At 33.7% G+C, this 19286-nt stretch overlaps 1 protein-coding gene across 2 annotated transcripts; it reads right to left on the reverse strand.

The window, feature by feature from the left end:
• Positions 1 to 3887: 3887 nt before the first annotated feature.
• Positions 3888 to 18827, reverse strand: LOC141845213 (uncharacterized). 2 transcript variants are annotated; one of them, XM_074733269.1, is made up of 19 exons: positions 18669 to 18827; positions 15453 to 15918; positions 14946 to 15037; positions 13742 to 13906; positions 13260 to 13653; positions 12609 to 12727; positions 12420 to 12492; positions 12121 to 12338; positions 11951 to 11995; positions 11775 to 11859; positions 10736 to 10927; positions 9510 to 9601; positions 9348 to 9367; positions 8787 to 8848; positions 5857 to 5988; positions 5303 to 5428; positions 4911 to 5081; positions 4443 to 4502; positions 3888 to 4357 (listed from the first exon to the last, which is right to left on the reverse strand). In XM_074733269.1, exons 1-19 carry the CDS (start codon positions 18749 to 18751, stop codon positions 4223 to 4225), a joined length of 2730 nt encoding a protein of 909 aa, XP_074589370.1. In that variant the 5' UTR covers positions 18752 to 18827; the 3' UTR covers positions 3888 to 4222. The 2 variants fall into 2 exon arrangements, with proteins under 2 accessions (XP_074589370.1, XP_074589369.1); XM_074733268.1 differs by having other exon boundaries at positions 15453 to 15921.
• Positions 18828 to 19286: the final 459 nt, after the last annotated feature.

Consider the following 19286-nt stretch of genomic DNA (forward strand, 5'->3'; position numbering starts at 1 on the left):
TCGATACATATCTTGTTTCCGATGGTGCATTGTCTCTATTTCAACTGGTTTTTGAGAGGATCCCTGGCTACTTGCGATGATAACTGCGATTTAGTGTTTCCGCTCGTTTTTTCTTGATTCGTAAAACATTAGGGTTTTTTTGCGTTTTTACTGGAATTAGTAATCTGGATGAACAACCAGGCATAATCAGGTAGCTGTCTCTATTTCAACTGATTGGCTACTTGCGATGATAACTGCGATTTAGTGTTTCGTTTTTGCTCCTGCTAAAACTTGCGGTGATGAACAACCAGGCATAGTCAGGTAGCTGTCTCTATTTCAACTGGTTTTTGAGAGGATTTGCTACTTGCGATGATAGCTGCGATTTAATGTTTTTCTTTTTTTTCGTGATTCGTAAAACATTAGGGGTTTTTTGCGTTTTTACTGGAATTAGTAATCTGGATGAACAACCAGGCATAGTCAGGTAGCTGCCAGTGATCGATTGGCTGATACAGTTACATGCCTGGAAAATCAATGCTGCCCATCGTTACGCGTAACACTTCTTCTTTCGAGATCTTATGTGCTTATGTGCTACATCAGGGCAGGACATCGTTTATCATGGGGAAACTATTCGGATTATAATTTCCAGTTCTCTGTGCTTGTTTGGTGAAGTAATTTGTTTGAATTTTCTTTTATATTAGACTCTGGTGATCTTACAGATCAAAATTTGATATGAGCTTTGAATTGAACATATCAGAAGTCTTCTGTTTGAGTGTTGCTTTGACCATCATATGTGCATGTTCAATGTTGTATTCTTTAGCACATTAGAAGTCTTCTATTAAGTTGGAATTAAAACTACTAATATAAGTGCATAGAATCAGTACTCATAAATCCTAATCTTAAATTATCATTTTGCACATTTTATGAAGCTTTTATCATATTGAAGTTAAAGTAACTATACGTGCATCGAACCAGTAAGTATTATATTGTGTTTATATATTTTAAAAATAAGGTTCTAAATAGTGTAGTTCTAGAACATATAGATGAGTTTGTGTGGGGATGAAAAAAGAGATGTAAGCTGGGCAGGCTGCCTGTGACTTGATTTAGCTTGGGGTGGCTTGAGGAAAAAAATGATAAATCTTAGTCAGTTTCATAGATTCAATCTCTGGGAGTGGTTGGTCCGGTCCTACGGAAGTTTTCCATTTACTATTTGGGTAAATTAGGAAGTGTATATGACGGTCAATTCAGATGTCCGGTTAATTTTTATTTAGCTTTATTTTTTAATCAATTTTATTTATTATTTTTTTATCAATATTTTATTTTTAGAATTTTATATAAATTTTATTTAATTTTATTTTTAATTAATTTTGTTTATTATATTTTTTCAATTTTATATAAATTTTATTTTTTAATTAATTTTATTTATTATTTTTTTCATAATATGTGTATTTTTTTCAATTTATTATTTTTTAAATTTTGTTTTTTTATTGATTTTATTTTTTTATTAATCAGTTTTTTTTCAATTTTTTTATCAGTTTTATTTTTTTGAATAATTTTTTTATATGTTTATAATCTTTTGTTTATTTTTAGTTATAAATTTTAGGAGTTATTATTTATAAAAAAATTTAAAAAGTATAAAATTAATTTAAATTAAAAAAACTAAATAATAAAAAATTTAATTTAAAAAATAAAATTAATTAAAATTAAAATATATATATATATAAGTAAAATAAAATAAAAAATAAAGAAAAAATGGTATAAAAGTCATTTGAATAGGAGAGAGAGGAGGAGAGGGGGGTGCGGTGATAAGGGAGTGGGTAAAGCAATTTGCATCTTTTGATTGCGTTTTCCATTTGGAAGAAAATTTTTATAAATATGTTGTAGTTGAGTATCTAACTGTGGATCTTTGGGTTACAATTTAGATGTCCTATCGTTGTGTTGTATCATTATCTGGGGCTTTAGGAGAACCATATAAATAAGGATTACAATGGGTTTAGTTTGGATCAGATTCTATATTCTTCGTCGTCATTTACATATATTATGTTCAATTTTCATTCCTATTTCATTGGATATTCAATTTTTATCTGGATCTCCATACGCATTTTATTAGATTATTTAACACAAATAGCATCACTTTTATATTATTTAATTTATTTAATTGAGTATTCGAATGGATAAGGATAGGATTTTATCTAGAGCGTTATAAATGGATATAATCTATGATGGAAGAGTTAATTTATTAAAAATTCTTTGTATAGCCTAGCGGAATGAGTCAATTAAGGTAATTGGATTTATTAAAAAAATACTTAATATTAAATATTTTAATAAATTATAGTTTAAATTGGTTAAGTTTAAATTTTTTAAATTATAATTTAGATTGATATATTAATTTATTAAATTTTTTATATTAATTTTAAAATTAAAAAATAATTTTTTTAAATTTGCAGCATCGGTTTAAGAGATAAATTCACGTTGATTGCTAGTTTAGATGGATTAATCTATTTTAAAATATAGATTGATAAAATTTTAATTTAATTTATCTAAATTATTTGATGGAGTTGATTACAAATTAACGGTTATAATTTTATCAGATTCACTTTTATATTTGAAATCGAAATTTTAATTATTTAATTGGATTAAAAATTTCTTCCGTACTCTTTTGGCAGTAACTTAATTCTTTAAAAATGATTTTTTTTTTATTTTTCTGATTTTGTTCTTTTGATATTTCTGTAACTTTTGTATTTGAAAGATTGGCAGGGCTTGTATAATACATGCCTGTAGCTCAAATCTAATTTAGTGATTAAACTATTAATAATGCTAAGACTTTAAGATTACTTTATAAAAACTTTAAATTAATTTTAGAAAGTATTTTTGATGATATGTATGGACTGGTAGGCTCATCCACCCCGCCGACGGGCATTTTGTGCCGGTCTGGGCACGAAGAAAGTTGCAAGATACAACTCAATCAACATCTGATGACATTCTCAGTTATGTTTGGAGCAGATTGTTTGCATATTTGTTAAAAAATTATAATAAATCCTAATCAGTTTCATGGACTCAATCTTTGAGGGTGGTTGGCCTGATCCTATAGAAGTTTTCTATCGACTATCAGGATAAATCGGGAAGTGCATATGGTGGCTGATTCAGATGTTCAATATCTTTTAATTTCGTTCTTCATTTGGAAGAAAATTTTTTGTAAATATGTTGTAGTTGGGGATCGAATCGTGGATTTCTAGATCATAATTCGGATATTCTACTGTTGCACTATTATTTCGGGGACGTTTGTATATTTGTTAAGATAGACCTTTGAGTGTATATAATTTGTGTTATTTACGATGCAGTGGCACCGTTTTTACAGTCCATCTAAGAAAGTATCAATTATAATATATTATAATATCTTTTAATGGATGACTGATTTAAGAATGTTGTATTATTTGTTGAGTGTTTTTTGATTTACTGAATTAGTTGGTGAAAATTATAATATCTTTTAATGGATGATTGATTTAAGAATGTTGTATTATTTGTTGAGTGTTTTTTGATTTACTGAATTAGTTGGTGAAAATTTTTTATGAGATTGGATTGATCATTTTTAAGATTTATCAGTTCCAAAAGTATTTGGTGTCGATTAAATGTTATGAATTTATCTGATAAATAAATTAGGAGAGAAAGTAGCCTTATCTCTTTGGAAAATGAAAAAAATAAAAACATACTATCTATGACTAAAAAGCTTTGGGCTAGCATATCTACAATAAAAAAAAAAGCTTGTTTCTTTCATGAACAGAGGAAGAGCCAGCCAGCCAGCCATCTAGAGCTTTGAACATAAAGTGATGCACAAGTGTTGAACACGAGATATCATAATCTCAGTTCAAATGTATTGATAGTTACATTCATAATCAACCAGTCCATAGCTGCCTCAAACATAACTTCATTGACTAGAATTATATGTTTACAACCCATAATAAAGTGAAAAAAAATACAAAGCCCAAATTACACAGATTGGTGTGGGTAACTGTAATACTGCTGCAACAACAGATTTTGTAACGCCAGTGATTCATATTTACAAAAAAATTACATGTTCTTTTTTTGGTAAATAAGGCATTCCCTTGATTAGCTTGGATCTCCTTGCTTTACAAAATCAGCTGCCACTAGTCTTGTAAAATTCTTGTAAATCTCCATGTTGTAAGTAAACAGTCAAGTGTAAAATTGAGGCAATATGTTAAGGCAATCTTGATCTTGATTGGTTTATCTACTCGGATCCACTGCTGCCCAAACTAACAGTCTCTGTATCCTGATCGCAGCTTGGTTCGACTATTTCCATTTGTTTCACCTTTTCAAGCTGCCTCAAGAGATCCAACCTCTCTGGTGCGTACGTGGATGGAATCTATCAAACAGATCATCTTTTCAGTGCCTGAGTGGCCAAACATTCTGCAGGAACTGTGATCGGTAGATAAACAAAATATACTTACCAGAGCAGGTACATATCTTTGGATGAACGCCAACATAGCAGCGTGCCCGACTGCAGTAACCTAACCGACAAATTACCAGTAAGTTAGCAGAGAGCCAGAAAAAATTAACCAAAGAGAGAACTGCAGATCTATCAGCTTCTGATCACAATCAGCACAATCTTTAAACACAGGTCTTATGCAGTCATGCAAAAGATTCATGAAATGCAGATCAAATGCAGTAAAGCTTATAGCAGGGGAGAACAGCGCCAATGAAGCAGATTAAGATACGGCACTGCCCGTGACAGCTTGTGCAAACATGACTTGCGAGTTGAGCCGAAGCATCAGATCAGTTTCAATGTGATACTACCACTGGGGAATCATGGAAGATTCTGATGTTTATGGAAAATTACCAGTGAATCTCAAACTTGTGAAAGAAAAGAAACCAGATAGTGAGTATGATGGAAATGCTAAGTTTGAGGTTCAGCTTACTGGAAGTAGCATCAGAAACCCAATTGGAATAACAGATGCCAAGTCAGTTAAAGTTCTTCGAAGAGCCTTTTTCTCTTTCTCTGTGAGTTCGTCTCCGCTAGCCGCCCTTTTCAATAAGGCCACAGCTGCTGACACATCTATGGCTAACAACTGAGTTCCTTGCCAGACATCCTGCAACGACGTTGAAAGAAAGAATTCACATATAATCCTTCTTCCCTACTCTAGTTATTTAAATTACTATTGATACGATAACATTAAATTTTACAAATACATCATAAAATAACTACAATTGCATATAGCACTTACACTCACAAGTGAGTGGTTTAGGGTTTAGGGCTTACTACTGTATTCATTAAAGAAGGTGAAGTTTCAAAGAAGTTTAGGAGAAATACCGTGGTAGTCTCTTTAATCTTTGTCAGTGATTTGGCAACGATATTTTCCTTTTCTGGCGCAGGAACTAATATGTGATGCTTGTTTGCAGATGCCTGCTTGCCTTTTTTATCTGTAAAGTCAGGTTGCTAGAGAAGTATATAGAGTTGTTAGCTGAAACAAAGGGGAAGATTGAAAAGAAGAAAAAAAAATATTGAAGTTATTGAAATTTTTTGAAACATAAAATAAAAGGCATTTGAAAGTCAGAAAAAAAAACTAAAGCATACGATACGAATCCGAATTTAAATTTTCACAAGATTGAGAATGTGCCAATTCTGGTCAGAGAAGAACAATTCTTTATTTTCCAACACCTCAATGGAAATCATGAAATTCGGTGTTGCATTAGTCCTACCTAATATGTGATAAACACTTTCCGTATGTCCATTATCCAATTTTAAGATGTCTATTACTGATTAGAGCCAAGAACAGAGTTAATGCGGCATGCTCAAAACTAACTGCACTGTGATATGAAATGAGAAGATTCTATCAAAAATATTTGGATATACTAGTCATTTACCTCCTCATTCCTCGATTCATCTGTACTTCTTTGAACCCTCCTCTCAAGCTCAATTAATTCATCCCTTAGCAGTTTGAAGCGACGTATCTCATTTGACTCCTCGTCTAGGTTATCTATGGTGACACTGGAGACCTGCAGAAGATTTATTTCTGTGAATAATGCATAGAGCAGAAGGAAATTAGTTCTAATGTTTGCATTAGCAAACTATGCACTAGCATATTAAGTAACCAAGCTATAGATATATGCTAGAAATGGACACATTTTGGCTCCCCAATGAGATAAGTTGGATAATATTACCCACCAAACTATTAACTGTGGACTATAATAGTGTATTAATACAAGACAACATCTATACAGTAGTTGATTCACACATAATGACAGGATCCCTTAAAAAGGTAAATTAAGGCAAGGAATGAAATCTCGAACCGTTTCGTTCGATACGGACGAAAAATTTCGTTCCGCTTGCGAACCGAAACCGACACAATTAAGCCTCTAGTGCCGACGCACCCCCGAGGCTCCGCCGGACTCTCGTGACTTGTCAGAAGGGATCCCCGCTGCGCCGCAGAGCGACACGTCCTGAGGCATTGCCAGACTTGCACGATGCCTCCGAAGGTGTCGCCAGGCTCCCGTGTGCCTCCGACGTTAGACGTCTGCAGGGATGCAATCGCGCGCAAGAACAACGAACTTAAGTTAATTAAATTAATAATTTCAATCAACTCTCAACTAGTATGATTGAGATAATTTAAATAGGTTTAATTAAAACTTAATAAAATTAAATTATATATATATATATATATATATATATATATATATATATATATATATATATATATACATATTAAAAAATAGTTAATATATTTTATATTTAAAAAATATTGAAATTATATCGGCATAACACGATACGATACCAAAATAGTATGATTCCGATCTGAAATCGAAAACTCGACACGGGTCGAAATTTTAAACCTTGAATTAAGGAAAATCAACTAAAATCTAATCAAGATATGCGCCATGACAGAGGGAAAATTTTTCCCCCTATCTCATGACCTATTTCTTGCCTTCTGTTTAGAGAAAGCCTAACACAATCTCTTCCACATGATAAAGTTGTTATTGATGACAGGATTATGAGAGTGCTCAATAAGTTACTCATAGAATATTCATTCCCATAAAGAAATTTAAAAATGAATTCCTAGACAAATTTAATCGAACAATTTCTTGAAGGAGCAATTACATAATTTAAACAACAACAAACACGAATAAGCAATACTATGAATAAGAACAAATGAGAGGATTGATTAAGTTGGATGGATTGATGATGGGATGAATGGATGAGACTTAATTTTTTTCCTCCCTTTGTGCTGTTTATTATAGATAAATGGATCAAAGAATAGATATAAACCAAAATAAAATAAAACATAGGTCCTGCCACAGTTGATTCAATTCTGATGTGGGGCATCAAAAAAGAGAGATGGAAGGAACCATAATGATCCATCCATTTTCCCATAAATTCTAGCCAAGCTGTCCAAGCACAAGTAAACAATAGGATGGGCCAAAAATTTTAGGTGATTCATCAGCTCTATCATCCATTAGTTCACTTATCAGCCTATGAGTAAATGGACCATAAAATTGTAAGGCCAGAAACACTATGCATGGGAATTCAATTAAATCATGAGATATCTACAAGCTATTAAGTCCACCTAACTGCATGTTACTAACAAAGCCTCTCAGATCTCTATTGTAGGATTTGCTCAAAGGAACAAACCATACTTGACCTTTCATTGTGAAAATAACATGTAGACTTAAGAATGGTTTCTAGGTATTTAACCTGGTAAAATTAGAGAATTTCACTGAAAAGGGAATCAATGACTGTCATAATACATCAGCTAACTTAGAATTACTTGGTGTGGAGAAGGAAAAAGGAAAAACAAATTCTTAATTGGCACTATCTTTATCCCCCATGAATCAAGATGGATCTAATCTCTTAAAACACAAGAAAGCAGTAGAGTAAATAAGAAGAAAAAGATGTTAGTTCTTGATCAATCTTGACATCAGACAGCTGAAAAAACTTCAATGCTAATGAGCTAATTCAATCAAAGAGAACCTACTTGACTACTTGTGCTTGGTAACATAAAACTTACGAATTAGAACTTGATTTGAACAATTGAAGGGAAGACTGAGGAGTGTGATAATAATGAAGAATTCAAGAATGAGTTAATGATTACATTTAGATTTGATGCGGTAGATGTAAGCATAGATCAAAACAGTTAGTTTTCAATATGATAAACCTAATTTTTTTTCAAGATTATTTAATACATCATGCCACCTAGATTGCATCTTTTTATTTATTTCCACTATATATTTGCATGATTTGCAGCCTCTTACCCCTTCAACTACAGTTCATAAAATATAAATAAATGTCAAAAGACACGCACGAATGATAACCTAACTAGGTTCTGGCTAGTTATCACAGTCTGAATAAGATACACTCAACTTGGTAGTACCTGGTCTTGCCCATACATAAAAAACCAAAATGTGGCTATCATGTTAAGACAAACCATGATAATAGATTAAATCAAGGTTCAAAATCTCGAGCCGTGTTAGAGTCTTGGTTGTTTCTATATCACACAGACAGTTCGATGTATGGTGCCGGTGGCAAACTGAAGTGAAAGAATAAAAGAGAAGAAGAAAAAGAAGAAAAAAACTATATACTTAAATCAAAACAATACATTTCAATTATGCTGCTCAGCATGGTACAAAATTTGAAAACATGGATTAAATTCAATGCAACAAAGGCAAAACTGACACTTGTAGAGTTGTATGAAAGACGTGACTTTACTTGTGCGTTATGCTGTGCACACATGAAATGCATATAGCAATAAAAGGGAATATTAGCTAATAAAGGGAGCACAAATAGCTGAGTTTTCACATACACTCAGATCAGCTTCTACTAGTTCTTGCTTGTTTTGTTTGTTGGAAATTGGAATCAAGATTCTCACTTCCCATATCCCAATTAGTTGTGGATTCATTAAAAGAAGAACCATCCCCATCAAGGTTGTTGCCTTTCATGCTAATTGAAGCCTCCTCGGCAACAATCAATAGTGGGCGAACTTCTGCAAACTTATCTTCTTGCTTCATTGCCGGTTTTAATTTCTTTTGCATTTGAAGGAATGATACAGGTCCATCATGCCTTGATGCTATCTGCCGCACATTATTGGACTGGTGAACATCCCAGACCTGGAAGCCAGATCTGAAACCCAATAAAAGAACTTGCCGGAAAAAATCATCAAATTCCAACTTGTCAAATCCAGCCCATTGCACCTTTGTAGGAACATAAACTTTAATAGAATGGACTAGCATTGTTGAAAATCAACTATAATAAGAACAAACTAGCATTGCATGAAATGCCTAAACATAAAAGTGGAATACAGATATCCTACCATATATGTCACTCTTGCAAAGTTTTTATTCTCAAATTGTTCAAAAATCCTTGGTCCAAAAACCATGAGGTTTCCTAACCAAAATGATATGAAAAGGTACAGCAATGTTAGTCTGAAAATGTAAGAAAAAAGCAATAATTTGCAACAGGTTGAATACCATGTATTTGATAAAGTCAAAATTTATAAATAATCAAATTCTAGAAACAAGCAACTCACACATCATCAGGTTTCCGAATGATTGTGTTTTCACTAGAATTGTCTGATATCCTTCCCAGTCTACTGGTAGAAGCCAGGGAGCAATCATCACTCTGACAGTAATCAGAGAGTACAATATTTTTCAGCCATGAAGTTTATAACAGAAAATTTTCCAGTTGACATAAAAATTGGATCTCATAATCAGTGTTGATGAAGAGAAGAAAGATTAACACAATATTTAGAACTTAGATAGTTTATTATTGTTGCATAAAAAGGAATACAGCATATGCATTTAGAGGCTCTATATTAAATAATTTAAATAAAACTAGGTCATCATACTGGGTAATGCAATGATTAAGTTAATATTTATATTTTATCTAACACTCCTTAAGCAGGGGCATACCCAACTTGTTACATAGAAACATAAATTGAGTTGAAGGAAGAAGCTTGGTGATTAGGCAAAACCATAAGCTATTTATTTCTATCTTACATTCATCAAGCCATGTTTGCCCTAACTATTAGGGGTTGGCTACACGAATTTTATCCGACCATTGAGCTTTATGTGACACTATATCACTAGTAATTTTCAAAATTTGGAACTTAGTACTAACAACAACATGCTAGCCAAAAACTTGAACGATGACAATGGATGGAACTTGTACTTCATGAACCTTGAAAAAGAAAGTAAAATAGGGACACTGGTTTAGATATACTTGGTGATGCATTGCTGTTGCGATCAATGAGTTTAGTAAATTTAACCCGAGATCATTCAAGTGCCGTGAAGGGAAAAATTACTCTTATTACAACTTGAATAATGAAATAGTTCATTGAAACCAGCAGGAGTTACAAACTATTATGTATTTAACAAAGGAAAAGGTCCTAAAAGGGCCCTATTCTCTAAAAGTGCACCTAATAAGGCCTCTTTTCTTTTTTAAAAAAACACTGTTAAGGCCCCATGAAAATATACAATTCCATGCTTTTTAGAGTGGTAAAATAGGAATATTGTTTTCCACGGGGCTTTAATAAAGATTTTTTCAAAAAGAAGCCCTGACTCAGCTTTCCTGAAAATCAAGGGGCATTTGAACTTCTCGCCCTAAAATTGAGCTTCAATTGCAATAACATTTTGGTTTCTAGAAAATAGGACCCAAATAAAACCTGGAATCATTGTATATATCAGCAACAATCTAGACTTCCATGTTTAAAATTATAAAAACCTACCTTGTAAGAGTTAACTTCCAAAATTTTACCTGTTCTAATGAAGCAGCCTTTGCTCTAAATGACGCCTCAAGAAATTCTGCCTCTTTCTTAAGTTTCCGTATTCTCTCGAGGTCAGAACAAGCAGCTCTCAAATTGTCTTTTCCATGACACAAGTTGGACAGGTGTAGTTCTTGGAGTAAATCTTCTAATCTTTTAACGGTTTCTTCAACACTTTCAAGTGTCTGCAGTCATTAATGAATCTTCATCAATAACTCAAAGTTAAAAGAATATGCTGATTACATCCTTACACAGCCAACACCAAGGCAAATGGATTAACTGAGAGCTTTGAAATCAAAGCAACAGAAAAAATTAACAGGTGAAAATAGAATCTCGATATAAAACTCTTAATGAATGAATTCAAATTGGAATCATGTTGCTACGGTTTAGCAGTTAACAAAACTTCAGATGGGAAGAGGACTTTTTGCTGTGCATCACTGCAGACAATAAAATCATCAGGACCACCTATTTCCTTGCATGGATACACTATAACATTGACAACCCAAAACTTTGCATATCATGGGAGTCAAGTGAGCCAGGTACTTGGCACAGAGACACAATTTCCATTTGCAAATTAGTTTTTTTTTTTTAAAGTACACTAGCTCCTGCTTGGTCAGCTGAGCAGGACCAGTTAAAATCTATTCCAACATCTAGCAACAAAATTCCATGATAAAATATTCCAAATCAAGGCATCCAATGGGAACTAGAATTCATTGTATATAGTGGATAGAAACCATCCAGTGAGTATGTTGTCTAATTTAAATGTACAATATAAACTTTTTCATTTTCAACCAACAAGATACATTCAACGATGCTTTCTATTTTCAAAGAAATGACATTATGGTATAAAATACTCACACTGTAAAATGAGGCATTGGTAATTCCATTACAACACTGACAACTTATTTATCAACAAGTGCAGGTTTTACAATACACTACCAAAGTGAGAGAAAAAACATTTATTTTTAGTTGGTCTGAAGACGGCATGGGGCACAAATATTGATAATAAAAATATTATGTTATGATTGATACCTCATCGAAAGACTTTAACTCTAACTGGTCCGATATCTTTGTTTCAAATCCATGCCGAACTTCTCTAACATCCTCTCTTGAATTCCTGAAGGCCATTTCAAATGTTTAGTAGCATAAATGAAGGCTACAAACAGTAAGTACAGTTAAAACATCAGAAAACAACATTATGAACTTACGTTAATATACCAAGTTGTATCATGCATTCTTTGAGCATAACATGCCTGTACATGTTAATAAAAAATAAGTAACAGCAAATACTCATGGAAGGAAAACAAGAATAATATCCATAAGAAATTTCACTAGTAAATTAAACTTGTAACATGACTTCTGAATATTTTGTCCATACCCTCCAGAAAGGAATCGAGCTGCCTTGATGTGTGATGGGTTCTCAAGCCACTTACTGTACTTTATAAAACTTGTTACCCAGTAAGAGCAGACTTTTAAAACTTGTGAAATAGATTCTGTTTTAGAACCATCTTCCTGCTTATCTTTATTATCATCACTAGTTACATTATATATGTTACGATGATAAAAGGGTAACCAGTCCAGCTCTTCACAAACTACCTACAGAATAAAATAACACAGTCAAAAGAGTAAAAAACAATGTGATATCAAAAGGGATTCAACTATGTTGTTAGAGCTAACCTCCACGTAAAGCTGATAAGAACTAATTGATGAAAGTTGTGGATAATACAATACACTCCCACCTATAAGATACCTAGCAAGGAAAACAATCAACATACTGAAATATTACAAACCAGATGACAGATTTAACCTGCAATACAAATTAAATGGAAATTCAAATACCAACAAGGTGGCAAGATTAATCCAGACCTTATGATACTTTCTATTTGTTCATCCGACACCTCTACACCATTTGAAGATAAAAATGATTGTGTACTTCTTCCCAAAGCAATAAAAAAACCAAATATAGCCAAATCCTTTTCCAATACCTGTAGAAAACTTTGAATTTAATTGACATGAAACAGTGAAGAAAAAAACAACAGCAAGAAAATTAGGATCCAATCATAAGGAAGCAATTGTCTTATCACTGATTAAGTTTGGGTTTGTCATAACCTAATGAAGAAAAAGAAGCAGCATACAGACATACAAGATGAATGGAACATGAGAAATGTGGAATAAGGCAACAAATACTACATTCTAGTTTGTGGCATAAAAAAGCATGTGACATATAGAAAATGATTGTGAGGCAGTATAAGCAAGGTTTGTGTGAGAGCCAGAAATCTCACAGGACTAAATGTCTCAGTTTGCAATCTTTTAGGGTAAGAATTTCTCAGTTGCATTACCAACAGCACATAGGCAAATATTTTTCTGACAGGCTGTTCTTTCATATTTATATTTTAAAATTCAAGCAAACTGATAATACAATGAAGTATCGTATCATCAAATTATAAGACTACAACAGCAGAGTGACCACAAATAGATAGATAAAATATCTGACAGTAAGAGTCTCAAGCTTCAAACCTCAATGCTCTCACATGTTGTTAGTCTAGACCATATCTTTTCCCTATCAATAGCTTGTTGCAGTTGTGTTTGCACAAGATCAATCCAAAAGGCCATCTCTTCAGCTCTGTGTTCATTATCAAATTCACCTATAGCAACTCTAGGACCAAAATGGAATAGGAATTCTCTGCGTAGGTCAATCTCCTTCATAGATTTGTATGCTCTTTTTATTGGCAGAAAATCCAGAAGCAAATCCATGAATCTACCAGTAATGTCTGGCAACATAGATGAGAACTGTGAACAGGATACTTTTGCAGATCCAAGCTTTCTGACAGCTGCAAGGCAACTTAAGGCAAGCATAAGGAGTGACAGGTCACTTGCTGTGGCAGAATCAGATGACTCATTTTCTGAGTAACTGTCAAAATTAAAATATATGTACTGATCCAACATCATACAGAAAGCACAAAACTAGGCATTCATTTGAAATGAAGATATTGACTTACAACTTTGTCGCCGAACTAAAGAGAATATCACTTTCAAACAAATTCACAAGTGTTGCCACAATCACTGGGTGATGGTCATTCTTAAACCATTCATACGTTATAGGGTTTTTGATAGACAATTCCTCTTGAATTGTGCTCTCCAAGGGAGCACATAGTCGTAGTAAACTGTAAGTAAGCAAATTTGTGATGAACTAAAACAGTTAGACTGATGAAAGACAATGAACAACTAAAAGGTAGAAAATTTGATTAAAGAAGAGAATTCAAATAAGAAGTAGAAAACTTAATAATAACATGTGCTTTGCATCAAAAGTCAAACATTAAATTTACCAGCTTTACAACCTCATATGCATATTAGAGAAGACTTGAAGGAACACAGTCTGCATGAAACAAAGACAATCTTGACAAGTTGCTATCTTAGCTCAGAAATGTAAGATAACCATTTAATTTTCAAAAGAAAATGTCACATATTAAAGATTTCAAACTGTTAAAACTGATGTTTACAGAGGCACCAAAATGGATGAGGCGAACCACAGTTTATTGAAATGGCTAGCGAGTTACACTGTTCAAGATTATATAGCAAACAATTAAACTAGCATTAATAACAAAATCAAGAATGACATACTGGGAATATAGCTCCAGTGGCTAGTTGTAAGGTACTTCAGGAGTAATGAACCTTAAAAATTGTATAACAAATAAATGACAAAGTGAAATTGAGGGAGATGTAATCTTGTTATGATTTATTAGCATGCAGTGAGTACCTCCAGCAATCATTCTACTTATGCAGTCTGATATTTTTTTAAACAGAATCAAAACATAACTTTGACATGACGCCATCTTGTTACTGTGCAAGTGTCAAACATGCACCCATTTTATGAGCATGACCATCTAAAATTAAGAGCAAATTAAAGAAAAATGATGCCAAAAAAGTAAGCATCAAGTAACATCACATTTACATAATAACAACTCTATAGCTACAGAAAAGCATAGGAGCAGCAAATGTAGGATTAAAATAATTAAGCCAATGCTTATACTGATAAGAGTTGCATAATCTACAAACCAAATGACCAAATGAAGAATAGCATCTAACCACACAGAAATAAGATAAAGAATAATTTATAGAACATCTTGAGAAAAAGTCACAAACAATAAGATTGGATGACTGGCACAAAGATAGATAAAGAAGCCAGAGAGAAAAATAAGCTACCTCCTCTGCACAGAAATATGAACATCTCTGTCTCTTCCATCTCCCCGTGATGAAATCTCAAGAACTGCTTGCAGTAAGGAATATACAGCAGCCTGGAATTAATAGTGTGAAATTTTATTCCAGAGTATATAGTGCAAGTAAATAATATGATAAGCATGATCAGACATTCAGCATCAATCATTTTGCCCTGGACCCTCAGAATAGAGACCTAAATACAGTTACAGATCACTGCCATATGATACTCATTATCTGCATCATCAAGCTATTATCCTTCCACTGAGCTATATGCAAGGTTATGTATCACTAGTAATATTCAAGTGAAAACAACAGTCTTAAAATCTCCTATACAAAAACATTTGACATTAAGCAAACATAACCAGGACCCACAAAAAAAACCATACCCAGAATGGGTGACATGATGTGTAGTTCACTATTAGATAATCTGTGCATTAGGAACTTTGAAGGAGCATATGATGGAGCAGTTGCTGAAAGATATTGCCGTATTACCTGATAAGACAATCGCTTAATCCATGCATTTTTGTCTACTCCAAGCCAGGTCTTTGAGAACCAAGAGCTTCTTGATGACAAGGTTTGTCTTTGAATAGCCAGCTCGATTGCTCTTGCTGCGTCATGTATGGATTGGACTAGTCCACTTCCTATACCATCACCTTGGAAATATTCATCTAATTTCAACCTCATCTCCTCCACTTCAGTGCCAAAAGGTGATTGTGGGGTCCCATTGACGATTATGCTATCATCAGTTGATGCAAGCAGAATATTGTGTTTTATTCGTCTGGCTTGGTAAATGGGTAGAAACTTCCTTCTTCGTTCTAGCCACCCAAAGTTCAGGTTTTGTTTTCCATATTGTGAGCACACACGCCTTATGTGGAACTTTTTCTGGGATAGCTGATGAAGAAAGATATGCTTGTGTGCCTCAGCCATGCCTTGGCAGAAAGGTTTGGCATGTGATGAGCTGCTGACATACAAAGAAGATATGCATGACTACTTTAATGAAATACAGCGAAATTATTTGAGGCGAGTAAATTGAATATTTAGATGAGAAAAATATGACATTAAGGTTGCACGCAACAACAAATTTTCACTTGCATCATCTACATGGCCATAAGTTAATCATACACATAAATCATGTAGACACACAATCAGGATTTTGTTTCCAAAAATAGTAAAGTAAACAAAGCATATAGCGTTATCTTTGACGCTACAACAGCAGTTGGTGTCAAGACGGTAGGTCAAAGATTATTAGACGATGAACAAAGAGTACATGTGCACTATAAAGGATCTAAAACTAAGAGTTCCTTTGGGAATTGATTAACAATAGATGTTAGAATCCAGTTCAGGATATTAGGAGGTGGGTAAACAACATAGCATCTAAGTGAGGAGATTAACATAAACTAACAAGTAATGAGATGGGGCAATCATCTCAGGTTCCATCCAATGAAAAGCCAAAAACTTCCACGACCCACTATTTAACAAAAAAAATGTGAACTGCTTATCTTTAATCAGGCGTCAATCTCACTTAAGTTATTTACATATATTAAGCGCTTTAGGTTGATTCATTATTTTCGAGTCGCGGAAACAACATCTTGCAATTAAATGAATCAGGCGTCAATCTCACTTAAGTTATTTACATATATTAAGTGCTTTAGATTCATTATTTTCTCGCGGAAACAACATCTTGCAATGCAGGATAAGGTCATGTACAATAGATCCTTCCCCGGAATCTCACATTAATTTGTGCATTGGGTTGTCCTTTGCACTGACCCCCCAACCAGGTAGAAAATTTTGCTTTATCTTGGATTAATTTGTGGATTTCTGGCTTTCTGACCAATTTCAAACAATCTGATAAATCATGCACTGATTGATCTTTCTTTAGACCATATGTAAAATAGGCTTACTAAGAACAATTATGATATCCCAATCTGACAAATAAATCAATTCCATTATTATCTATCTCCAATCAAGATCCAACAGTTGATGATAAATGTGATTGTAGTATTGTGGACCTTTGGCTAATCTATCCTCATGTCCAGAAAAGTTTACAATTCCACACGAACTCTTCTATCTTGTTTTTTCCCTCCTCTACAACCAATTTAAAGGTAGGCAATCATAGTTCATGGACCATAATTAAGCTGGCATCAAGAAACAAAGCCTTTTTATAGTTTAAAATTGATGTAAGCTTATCGATAATTTTTCACTATCTAGTCATGTCTAGTACCGAAGTTGAGCACTCAAATTTAAGATTTACCTCATTTTTTCCAATAAGTTTGTAGAAAAGCTGTTATTTGGATTTGGATGCAAGAACCTGGCATGAGTGCAGACCCAAAGTGTTTGACATGGATCTTTATAAAGATTTTTACATGTGATCAATATGGATATTATCAATTTGGAGTTTTAGTGTCCCACACAAGAATGAAGAAGCTAAATGAAATGTCCAAGTATTAGAGTAGAAAAGCACAAAGAACATAATTAAATCTATTCCCACTGTACACCAAAAAACAGATACCAAAAACGTGCCCTTTTACAAACATCTTCTGTTCTTGAAATAAATAAGTTATTTCCTTCTGATTTTACTGTTTTGAGAGGATAATTTCTGTCAATGTGACTCATCCAACAAGGTAACTCTTTGCAAGACTTTCCTTTGTTCTCAATTGGGTTCAATAAGTTTATTGAACTGCAACAATAACAAAATTGATTTCTAGCAAGGTACCTACTTCCCCATATTACCTAGATGAATTCCAAACAATATTTTTAGAATAAATTCTAAACCCTTGACAGAAATAGTTATTTTACAAAATGACATACTGGGAATGCAGTGGACAGAGTACTGCATTCATACTGCATTTGCAATCTCAGTGTATTGTGGATATCAAGTACAGTTATATTGAAACAATCCCACAAATACATAATGGAAATACAAATGCAGGCTAAAATTTCCAGCAGCAAAATTCAGGTCCAACATTAATTGGTCTGATCAAACATATTTCAGACAAAACAAAAAAAATCTTAATCCAATTTATCTTGATTAATTTGCATTGTAATATTGCATTTTATATTACATGGATGACTTCAGTAGGTTATTTAGATTAAAAAGTAAAAAAGGAAATCTTTTATCAAGGAACCATAGTAAACTGGTTAATTTGATATGTTATGTGATTGATGCTAGATTGCTTAGGTTAATTAATTTGACCTATTGTGGTGGATGTAAATAAAAAATGGCTATTTTCTATCATGCATTATGCTACTCCAATGCTTATGAATGAATTTAGATGTCAACTGAAATTTCATTTCCTGTAACTATAAGAAATGGAAATATTTGGCAACTAGTATTCTACTATTGAATTATTTGGACCACAATTTTGGAGTGCCGGAATCATAATGACCAATATACACATCTTTTGTTTTGACAGAACAGGAATCGATAAAGCATAGCACCTAGTATCCCTACTCCATAAAAATGTTAAGATTCTAAAAAAGAAAAGATGTAAGCTAACCCAAAAAGATCAGATGTGTTGCTTCCTAAAGTTTCATTAAAGGTACATAACGCAATGCTGATCAAGTCTGAACGACCACGTATCAAATAAGGCTAAGCTCCAGTATTAAACCTCGCCTACGACTAAAAACTTCTCTGATCGTCGGATGACAACTCATCAGTCACAAACTAGCGGATGGCACGGCGTTTAGTTTAGGGTTTCAAGCACTCACGCGGCGGTTACGGCCGTCAGGGCGTCGCCGGCGCGACTGCTGCGGGACGTGGGGGCGGCGAGATGGGGAGCGGGCACCGCCATCGCCCTCGGCGGCAGCAAGAGGCCTGGGAAGGAAGGGGGAGGATCGCGGAGGAGGGAGAAGGAGCGAGAAGGTTCGGGAAGGCGACGGGCGACGAGGGATAGGGATTTAAAGGGGCGGAGGAATTTTGTGGTGCCGAATGGGCGAACGTATTGGGGACGGCGTCCAGTAGGAGCTTTGAGACGGCGTGGCGTGGCGTGGGGCGGCGCGGCGCATGAGCCCAGCAAATTACACAGTCAAAAGTCAAAAAAAAAAAACGCCCTTTATTATTGTTATTGAATCTTAGGACGTCCTATTATTGATACATATAATCCTCTATAAAATAATAATATTATCTTTTAATTATAGTATGAAATTATAATGACATTATAATTAACAATTACGATTTTGTAATTATTATGATTGAGTTGTCACACAGTTTTAATCATTATGATTTCATAGTTGTTATATAGTTGTATCAACTACGATTTCGTAACTGATATAATATTAAAAAAATTAAGATTAAAATTATTTGGAATCTTTGAAAAGGATTGAAAT

This window comes from Curcuma longa, chromosome 14 (genome assembly GCF_044706935.1).
Source record: "Curcuma longa cultivar G26 ecotype Majalengka, Jawa Barat chromosome 14, ITB_CL_G26_1.1, whole genome shotgun sequence".
Taxonomy (NCBI): Eukaryota; Viridiplantae; Streptophyta; class Magnoliopsida; order Zingiberales; family Zingiberaceae; genus Curcuma; species Curcuma longa.

Excerpts from the sequence above, each read along its gene's own strand:
- LOC141845213 (XM_074733268.1), bottom strand. The coding sequence starts at position 18,751 with ATGGCGGTGCCCGCTCCCCATCTCGCCGCCCCCACGTCCCGCAGCAGT. Across the intron at positions 13,654-13,741 it reads TTTAGTTCGGCGACAAAGTT|TTACTCAGAAAATGAGTCAT; the intron begins GTAAGTCAATAT and ends TAATTTTGACAG. Across the intron at positions 9,602-10,735 it reads AGGCTGCTTCATTAGAACAG|AGTGATGATTGCTCCCTGGC; the intron begins GTAAAATTTTGG and ends GATTACTGTCAG.